Below are 10,773 nucleotides of genomic sequence, written 5' to 3'. Positions count from 1 at the left end.
GTCGCATATGTAATTTACATTATGATTGAACCTTAGGCGTGGCGACAATAAACTGTACAAGAATCAGATTACATGAGTATAATATGATTTCTATTTGATTTCTTCGCTTGACTACAATGTCCAAAACATTCGACATGTTTCGAACCAATTCGTGGTCCTTAATCATGAGATTCCGAGGCAATAACTCGACGGAAACGGAAGGACCACGGATTGGTTCGAAAGATGTCGAGCAAAAATTCGACTTATACGTGAGTAGTCCGTTATTTTAGTTAATGTTTTTTTTTATAATATCAAGTTACGAAACGAACAAGTCGTGCGCCTGGTGGTAAGCTACACGCCTGTCTATAACAGTTGAAGTGCCACTCAGAGCTTTAAATCGCAAAGATCTGAGGGGCACTGCCACTGCGCCCGTCACCCTGAGACATAAGGTGACAAGTATCATGTGCCTGTGATTTCACCAGCACCCTTACCCTTCAAAACCGGAAAACAGTAATGCTGACATTACTGCGTGGCGGCAGAAATAGGTAAGGTGGCAGTACTTCCACAAGGACCTCTACTGCTACTAAAATTTCTGAGTCTCACGGTGGTTTTCGATTTAAACAATATTATTACAAAATGTTTATTACTTTCTGATCTAAACGATTCGATTCGCTTGAAAATCGTATTGGAATAATCGATACAAAAAAATTCGCTCGATCGTATTAAATCGATATTACTGATAATCCACAGGCAAGGTGGGTATTGTGCAGTTACCTCTTTTTCGTCTATAAAGATTTTTTACACCGAAATTTGTAACGGATAAGCTTTGGGTAAAAACCCGGGTGGGTTGATGTGGCCTTAACCCACTGCCCATTACTGGTGCCAATAACTCGGAAAGTTACCAGTTACCAAAATGTAAATGCGTTGTTTATGATAAGAAGAGGCGTATTATGCTACGTCTATATACCTACCAAGATAACAAATGAACCTGAAACACACAAAACAAAAACCTAACAATTTCGCACTCTATCCTATTAACTACAGCACAACAGTGCAACGATGTACATTCTTGCAGTTAATATATACAAATAATAAAATATATTATGGTTAATGTAAACAATACAATAAACAAAATAAAACACCAAAAACGAAAAAAAATATTATACTGTTAGTCGCAACATTTACCACAAGCGTCAATAAAATCCATTTTGAATTTAGTTTGTTAATTTATGAATGGATTTGCAAAAACTAGGTGGAGAGCTTTCTAAATCTGCATCGAATGCTCATACAGGATATCACTCTCTTAATAGAAAAATGTCGACATTAGAACGACAGATTAATAAAAAACAATTATTACAACGTTTCTTTCATATCAATTTTGTAATAAAAGTGTTATAGATCCATCGATGATTTAACGACACGCGTTTGTTACTCTGAATTTGAACGGTAATTTTCGAAGGCAGATTTCACTGACAAGAGTTGAGGAGACCTCTATTGTTTTTTTCATTTTATCATTATTATCATCAACCATTTCATCAACCCATCATCTGCTGGGTAAGGGTCTCCTCCCAAGCGAGGGTTTAGGTCGTAGTAGGGAACTTTATACGGTTTCTAAGGGCTGTGAATTGTATACATCAAAAATATCGTTACATGGAGATGAGATGATGATACGTGCACGAAAGCTCGTTATGGTATATTTTCCCATTACAGTTCTTTTACATTTTATTGCCCTTTACGTACAAACTGCCACATGCAAATTTACTCACAAATAACACGTCATAAAATCGATTACGATAGACAAAGTGAACAATTATAAAATCCTTTATTGTGAACATTTAAAAAATTAATAGACAGACTATGGAAATAAAGGGATCGGTTTGACGGAAGCCCAAAAATTTTGTGCCGAATCGAGACTTACTGTTGATAATTTAGATACTGTGGTTTCAGTTTTCTCCATCCGGTTCTTCAGTGCACTCGTGTAGTCTAAGGCAACCAGCTACAACGCCACCATCAGTGAATGTTTATACCCATAATACCCATGTAAATAACAAGTTGAGCAATAACTCCGTGCGGTTTAACTTTAAATAAACCTTTTTCTTTTAAATGTTATATTATCTGTGGTGCTTTACAATTATATTTGAATTTTTAAGTTTCTAATCGATATCGTATTTCATAACGATAATGCCAACCACTTTTTGTTTGTTTCTAAAATTATCCGGAAGATGGCAAAAGATTGTGCAAAGCTTCTATTTTCTAAATGTTTCTCGGCAATCATCGGATTTCCGAATGCGCACGAATACTAATTTCCATGCCCATTAATTATTAGTTTTAGGACTTTTTGAAAATAACCATTGCATTTAAATTTTTAATGAATTGATATTCAATTATTTTTATGTGAAATTACTCCATTATTACTTACTAGATTATTATTATTGCCTTAATGGCGGCCACTAGGCTTGGGCCAGTGGAAGACTGTAGATCAACAAGGGCAATACATAATATATTTTTTAATTTTACACTTTAATACCGCACGGACTTTTTGTTCAACCCGAATATTTTGTACGACCAAAATAGTATTATAATAAAGCCAAATAAGTATTCGATTAACCTGATTAAATTAATAAAAATAAGAAACAAATAAAATAAAAACTTAGATAAATAGATAGACAATTGTAATAGAAACAAAGGAAAAATGTGCCGCTCGTTTGAAACATCTGAAACATTAGTGACGAAGAAACAATCTGTACACACAGTTTCAGCGAAACATGGTCAGGTCACAAGTCCCTAAGGAATTTCAATCTCCCGTGACTAGAATGCTGCTAGCTACTTTTGTTGAAGGATAACCTTAGATATCCAAACGTGTCCCATCTCAGGATGCGACCCTGTTCTACCTTGACATGTGCCATCGTCGCCTGTGAATCTGACCGGCGTGAAATCGGCGTGGCGAATATTTATATTATTTTAACAGATAACAGCATCTAGAGCATAGGTCCCCAAACTTTTTGACTTGGGCTGATATTTTTTATTGTAAATTGGCACACTACGTCTCCCGCTCCGATTGGCTTTCCTCTACCTCAAAGGATGTCTGACTGTCTTAGCGATAAAATCGCCTTTACCCACATTAGTTTTAAGTTGTTTATGTACTGTTCTTGTTTGTGAACAATAAAGTGTATATCTATCTATCTATATTTGTAGTGTAGTTTAAGATAGATAATTCAGGTTTTTCTTTCCAAATGCGGTACCACCCCCTGGGCAGCATCAACGCCCCCCCTAATTGCTTCCGAAGCCCATATACGCGATTTCATTTCATCAAAAGGTGCCATTGTTTTAAAGGATCATAGATTATACCATGTAACGCGATATTTGTTTCTAGGTTTTCAATATAATTTGTGTCACGCCGATTTCGCGTCATCACGCAGACGACGACTTTTCAACCTGCGCACATGTCTAGTTCTACCTTTAGTTAGCTAAAGGTTAAGTTAAACGTATTGCGATGTTTCGCCAAATTAATGTTGTCGTATACATGTACACTGTGTGTTCAGTGTACATGTATACATGTATAGTCCAGGGTAATATTAAAAATATATACTTCTAACCCATTCTCCAACTAAAACAAATATCAACAACACAAACATAGAAATTTTATATTTACGAAGCGGCACAACCTCCCATTCCAAATAAAACCTACAAGTTGGAGTCGACAATTTAAAAAAAATATAGATGTTCGTGTGTATGTAATGCGTGTGAAGATATTGAAAGTTGCATGTTATCTCACTTCTCACTAATTGCCGTACCTGACATTCTTGCCGCAACTGTGCAATAATAATAATTTGTTAATTTGTTTAGAGGTTATATTACCTCAAACCGCTTAATTACCTAGATTACCTACGTAATACGCTTAATTACCTTGTTTAGAGGTTATATTACCTCAAACCGCTTATATTACCTCAAACCGCTTATGCGGATGATACCGCATAAAAGTGAAAGTGTTGAGTAATTTTCACATAGAAAAAAACACAAACTTATTCAATACGTACTTTACATATACCAATGATTTTCTAATATCAACTGACCTAAATAGGACACGTATACCTTACGATATACATTTTTCAAACGGTTTTAATTCCGTTTGTAAAAAACTAAATTCTGAAATAAAACCAGTGTCCATAAGCAAAATGAACCGTATTAACAAGGGAAAAAAATTTAATTCGAGCTGTGGTAGTATAGACTCTTAGAACATGGTATAATAGAAACAACACAGGGCGTCTCACGTCAAAAATTCCTTCGACCATACAGGACTTGAACGTTGTACAACGATGCTACAGTCCTGCGTGGTCGTAGGTTCCCCTAATGTTGTATTGGATGGAAAATGATTATACCCAATATAACAGCGCATTGTGGACCCTGTATAGGGCACTGCAAATTATAGAAGGAGAGGAGGTTACTTTACAATATTTTGAAATTTAGGAATGATGCTTTTTCTAATATTTACGTAAGTTCATATTTGTACAATTAATTGCAAATAAAAGAATGCACACGCTTTTAATTAAAATTGATAAAATCAGAAAACAGAACCATATAAATGACTGCCTCTGTGGCCGATCGGTTACCGACTGCCACGCACAGGTCCCAGGTTCGAGAAATTGGCCTACATTTAATTATTAATTTGTGGTTGTCTATGTGTGTGTCCATGGCACCCGCGACACAGGGTTTCGCTGCTGTGCATAGAAAGAGGGTTTCTTCTCTTAGACAAAGAGTGCTAGATAGTACTAATAGTATCATAGCTGCTATAGCTCGTAGTTGCGACTCGTCCATACTGCGACATTGGATTTCAATTGTAAATAATTAAGTATCCGTACATATTTATTGTATGTAAGAAGTTACATTTTTTGTTTGTTTACACATACCATTTTGTTTTGTTTCTTAATTTACTTTTTAAGTCCAACTGTAGAAGTGATGGTCGGGTGATTCGTCATACAGGGAATCCTAGTACGAACACCAGCAGCTTGATTTTGATTGCATCTAGCGATCGGAAACTCCGCCTTTTCCGAGTCGAGGCGCATAATATTGCGGATGGGCCACCCGATCATTCCGATTTGAATTAAAATCAGGGCCCCAGGCTCTCAAAAAGGTTCCTAAATGTTTTTTTGCTAATAATTTATTATTTACCGCTGTCTTTGTGTGAATGAATTAACTTTACTAGCAGAACTATTTCCTTGCACAGTTTATTATAAGGGCGAGGTAATAATGATAGTAATCTAGTATTTGAAAGCATCTATCTCTGTGAGCTAGACAGGAGGCGAATTTGAAATTATACAACGTTATTTTTAATTAAGATAATATTATGTTAATTAAATTTTTATTGAATTGATATTCAATTATTTTTTTGTGAAATTACTCCACTAGTTTGTTATAATTATTAATACAAAGATCGAACACTCAGAAAAAACACTCAGAAAAAATTCCTTCGATCCGGTCGGATTCGAACCGACGTCTTCTTGCATACCGTGCCAGACGCTATACCGCTATTTTATATTATTTAGTAATTTCACAAAAAATAATTGAATATAAATTCAATAAAAATTTATTTAATACAGTGAATAGCGACATCTCTCGCCAGGACTGGTAGCTATAAAGGTATTAACTGGGTGATAAATCTGTTAAAGATTTCTCATAGATGGCGCTACGACTAAAAAGTCGTTGAAAGACCAAGCACAAAGACACGACGCAAGCACATAGAAAAATTCGTGAGGTCCGCTGGTTCGTTCCGTGGCTTAGTTGGTATAGCGTCTGGCACGGTATGCAAGAAGACGTCGGTTCGAATCCGACCGGATCGAAGGAATTTTTTCTGAGTGTTCGATCTTTGTATTAATAATTATAATAATATTATGTTGCTTGTATATATACTAATTTGATAAAAAAAGCAATTGAAAAAAAAAAAACTTAATCCTATCCTCAAATCTCCTAGGCCCCATTTTTCTTTTTTTTATATTCAAGTGACGGGACAAGCTAGTTGTGCGCCTGATGGTAAGCTACACGCCTGTCCATAACAGTTGCAGTGCCATTCAAAGTCTTAATTCGAAAAGATCTGAGGGGCCCTGCCACTGCGCCCGTCACCCTGAGACATAAGTTCACAAGTCCTTTGTGCCTCTAACTGTACACTAAAATGGTCATAATATCGATATCGAAGATGTTCCATTTTCCAAAAATTATTACCTTTACATCGACGGTAGAAATTCATATTTAGCTCTGCATATTTTAAATGACCATAGGGCATTTCGAAAAATACTTTAACACATTGCTTTTAATGAATTTATCAACTGTCAAGAACAGCCAATTTCAACACAGCTGGGTACGTGCGAATTACTAAATTGCGACAAAAATTACAGATACAGCATATATTGTATCGTGGTGAGATATGTATGAGTTTTTGTCGAGTCAAAACTTGAGGTTGTATAATTGAAAATGCGGAGGCATTTTCCAATCAAAACACCCAGAAAAACTCACGGCCTCCTTGCTCTTGGCATCCAAATCTGTGCGCTCCTTCAGCGACCCGCCCAGCAGGCGCTGAATCTATACCCACATCGCAGAAAACATGCTCAGAAAAGAAATGAAACCAAAATGGAAGGAAATAAATATAAGTATATATATATAAGTAATAAAAGGCATAATTTCAAGAGCTTTACGGTTATGGTTACGTGTTTGTTGCGTAAGGGAGGACGAGACATCTAAGGGTGCACTGTGCGGGTGCTAGAAACCTATTACACCTTGTGCGTTGTCATCCAGGATGCTAGTGTAAAGCGTTATTCGTATAACCACCTGTACTAATAAGACTTAAAATTAAGTTCAAGTTGGGTAATAATAATTGGTTTTAATTTAGATTGTATAAATAGCTCCATACTCACGACTAGAAATTCGTTTTTATCCACTCTTTGGTTGCCGTCTGTGTCGAACATGTTGAAGGCTATTCGAAAGCCGGACGCGGGTTCTGAAATGTTCAAATTCATAGTTAAATGTAACCAATATGGCTAATCACAGTGTACACCTACACGTGTGTGTCGCTACAAGTCAAGTTAAATAATCAATTATCCCATACATTGACTTACAAATAAATGGACGTCCGTCGGGTCTAATACAAAAACCACGAAAAAAATGTCCCAAGTCAACCTATTCGAAATTTAAATTGTAATGTCATCGCAGTATCGCGCTGTCAGTCGAACAAATGAAGACTAAAGCGGAGTTTGGCGCTCTGTATACGATTTTAGCGCCTTACAAGTGCGGACACTTTTTAGCGCGGACCCGACGTCCATATAATTGTAAGTCAATGATCCCATAGGTAAAACTTTTACACTTTAAAACAGTCATTTTCACTACGCTGACCTCTCTGAGAAAAACGAGCAAGAAAGTCTAGGGATTCATCTTTTCAAATAAACTTCAAAGCTATGGAATACACTTTGAATCGTAATTATGTGGAATCTAGACTCATTTTGTCTTTCCACACATCAGTGATTTTCAGGTAAGTTTTTTGTACTCAATTTTGGTGACAATTTTTATTATTTAATTACTCGAATATATCATCGTGAAATATTAAATAATATTTCAGGTTACCGAACTCGAATATTAAATAATACTTCATGATGATATCCTATAAATATTTCAATAAAAAGATATTGTCACCAAAATTGAGTACAAAAAACGTACCTGAAAATCATTGACATCTTTATATATACATGTAAAAACGTATACAGTTCCCCATAAAAGAATCGTTTACCTTACTTAAACGAAATCGTGGTACCGTGAGTTTGGACTTAGCTCTAAGGTTAAATATTATGGATATCTTCTTTCTTAGTGAAATTATGTATATTTTTACGGGCATACAAAATATTTGACTAAGTGTACTGTGATGCAAGTCATGACAAATCTTTCTATATTTTATATAATGATTAATTTCTCTAAAATTAACTTTTAAAGATTCTGCCGCACTAACCGCACATTTCTGTAGAACAAAGACTCTATTAATATCGGCAGTATTAAATAACAGAATACAGTAGAAGAAAGCTTTATCACCCAGTACCTTTACAGCTACCGGCCCTGGCGAAAGATGTAGCTATTCACTGTATTTTTAATTTTTATGAAATTGATATTCAATTATTTTTTTTGTGAAATTACTCCACTAGTTTGTTATAATTATTAATACAAAGATCGAACACCAAGAAAACTCCTTTGATCCGGCCGGATTCGAACCGACGTCTTCTAGCATACCGTGGCAGACGCTATATCAACTAAGCCACAGAACAAACAAGCGGACCTCACGAATTTTTCTATGTGCTTGTTGTCGTTTCTTTGTATTTGGTGTTTCAACGTAGAAGAAAAGAAATAGTAGAAGAATGTAATAGAAGCGTATATATTGCGTCTTAAATGACTTGGCGACTTTTCTAAGACGACTGTCAAGTACAATGTATATAGTATAATTGACTTACTCGTTAATATGGAGAGAAGGAACAGGTATTCGGTGTACGAAATTATGCCTGAAAAGAATTAGATATAAAGTTAGGCGAAAAGAGGCCTTTTTGGCTTGTTGCAGCACAAATGAGTTGTTGTTTTGTTCATTAGTTAGGTATAAGCTGTTTGTCGAAAAGATCACTTAGGTGCTTCGTTATTTAGAAGAAAAATTATGTACATGTACACCCACCGACACGTTAAACGGAATAAAAAAGTGAGAATATAAAATAGTGACATTGATATTTAAATAAGAATTAGACGTAAAGTAACAATTAAATTAATAAATTTTAACATTATATTTACATTACTTAATAATTTGAAAAATTGTAATTTATATATTTTTTTTTAATTTTATGACAAAGCAGAAACGAACGTGAATATTTTGTGAAAATTTAAACATTGTGAAGTTTTGACAATGACTAAATAAAAAAATTGTCTAATGGGCTAGTGGTTAAAGCCATAAAAAATATTGACAGATCAGATGTCAATGTTATTCTTGTAGCAATCTAAATAAACAAAAGTAATTACGTTTTTGAATACTTTAGCGTTTAAGTGTTTAGCTTTTTGGACATTTCTTAGTATCGGAGTATTGCTGGTAATTATTTAAACATGTTTACCACACTTTTGTTTTAAACAATAAAAAAAAGGAGGTCACAATTTTTTTTGCTATTCTGATTTTTATTTCAAGCCTATATCTAGCATAAAAGTTGAGACTGGTTATTTTTTTCTGGGAATAAAGTACCAAGCTCTGTACTAATTCGGTACAAGTCTTTTAATAATGAAAAAAACTTTTCAATATTACGAAATTTACAAGAATGCAAAACTCTACCTAGAACCACTCGACCATGCCGTAAAATTAAAACAAGAAAGAAAAAAAATGACAGACTAATTTTTTTATATCAAAATAAACCTAAAATCAAAAAGTAAAATAACCGATCAGACTTGAAAAACACGATATTATTTTGGAGATTTTACTAGACCTCCGCTAAATGTGCCGGTGTGTGTATTTTACGTTATATCTTTGTTTTTTTGTTTCTTTGTTTTAATGGTTAAGTTTAATAATTCCATGTACTTGTGGGAAGACTTTAAACGTTCTATCTAATGCATAGCGAGTGTGATCACGACCGAAGAAGTGACCCTTACCCTTGTCCCTGAGATTGCGAAACAGTTGTGGAGAACCCTTCTTCAACGATGGCGTGTAATCGCGCAATTGTTCGATTTCTTTGGTTGTAAGGATGCGGCGTTTTAGACGGGCTGAAATTTCAATTTCAATTGTTTATTGCATATCACATTATAAATTTAAGATGGAACATTAATTGGTGGTACACATGTGACCCCTACAAGAGCACAACAACGTTAAGAGGGCTAACTTAATTAATAACACTATTTTAATTATTACATTACAATTTATCACAAAAATAATGTGTTATATCACATGATTACATTGCGTTATTAGCATAGCCAAAATTAGTAGAGTTCGAGAGTGAGAGACGTACTGCCACCTGACCTATTTCTGCCGCCAAGCATTAATGTGAGCATTACTGCGTTCCGGTTTCGTAGGGCTGGTGATATAACAGGCACATCAGGGCGACAGGCGCAGTGGCAGCGCCCTTAAGATCTTTGCGACTTAAAAGCTCAACACAGACCCTGGGTCTCGAGTGCCATGGACACACATATAGTGCCCATGGGTTGTCTATGTGGGCCTACATTTATTTATTAGTTTGAGTGTACCCAAACTCACGAGAGAAATCAATGTAGGCCACACAACACTTAGAAGTCAAAGGGTCGTATTCCAGAACTCTACTCAATGCTCAAGTCAGGATTTGAGTATGGTTTAAAGCACTCGAAATCATACTCAAGTCCCTGCCATTAGGGTCGTATTTCCAGTGCTTGTGTTTCCAGTGCAATCCTGACTTGAGCATTGAGTAGAGTTCTAGAATACGACCCAAAATCTAGATTAAATGAACTTACGTCGGGGCTCCTGCTCGACGACAGACTCGAGGAAGTCCTGCGGCGTCATATACAGCTGGCCGCCATACTCGACGCTCGCGAACTTGATGAACCGCCGTTCCCGCGACGTCAGCTTCACCGACTTCGCAAGCTCATCGGGCTGAAATTGTCCAATTCGTGAGATAAATTACAGCAGCCAGTAGGTTACATATGAGGTAATATTATTTGTGAGTTCTTAGGTTGTCGCGATTGTTACACATAGGAAACGAAACTATTTTTCCGGATTTAAATCGCGTATATTTGTTTTTTCAAACAAACCGACGTTTCGGGCCCTTTACAGGT

At 35.7% G+C, this 10,773-nt stretch overlaps 1 protein-coding gene across 2 annotated transcripts in view; it reads right to left on the bottom strand.

Annotated features, from left to right (window-relative positions):
* The window catches only part of LOC113239392 (calcium uptake protein 3, mitochondrial), a 23,167-nt gene extending 12,574 nt beyond the window's left edge, over window positions 1-10,593 (bottom strand). Inside the window, exons 1-6 of one of the 2 annotated variants that reach the window (XM_026476379.1) lie at window positions 10,453-10,593; window positions 9,625-9,735; window positions 8,460-8,507; window positions 6,885-6,967; window positions 6,487-6,552; window positions 1,898-1,975 (exon numbers count right to left, since the gene is read on the bottom strand). In XM_026476379.1, coding sequence (XP_026332164.1) covers window positions 1,898-1,975; window positions 6,487-6,552; window positions 6,885-6,967; window positions 8,460-8,507; window positions 9,625-9,735; window positions 10,453-10,501 — 435 coding nt within the window. In that variant the 5' untranslated portion in view covers window positions 10,502-10,593. The remainder of the gene's footprint in view (window positions 1-1,897; window positions 1,976-6,486; window positions 6,553-6,884; window positions 6,968-8,459; window positions 8,508-9,624; window positions 9,736-10,452) is intronic. The other variant, XM_026476381.1, reaches the window with a different exon arrangement.
* Window positions 10,594-10,773: the final 180 nt, after the last annotated feature.

Source organism: Hyposmocoma kahamanoa, unplaced genomic scaffold, assembly GCF_003589595.1.
Source record: "Hyposmocoma kahamanoa isolate Upper Pololo Valley unplaced genomic scaffold, ASM358959v1 99879, whole genome shotgun sequence".
NCBI lineage: Eukaryota > Metazoa > Arthropoda > Insecta > Lepidoptera > Cosmopterigidae > Hyposmocoma > Hyposmocoma kahamanoa.
This window is presented reverse-complemented; position numbering and strand designations above follow the sequence as displayed.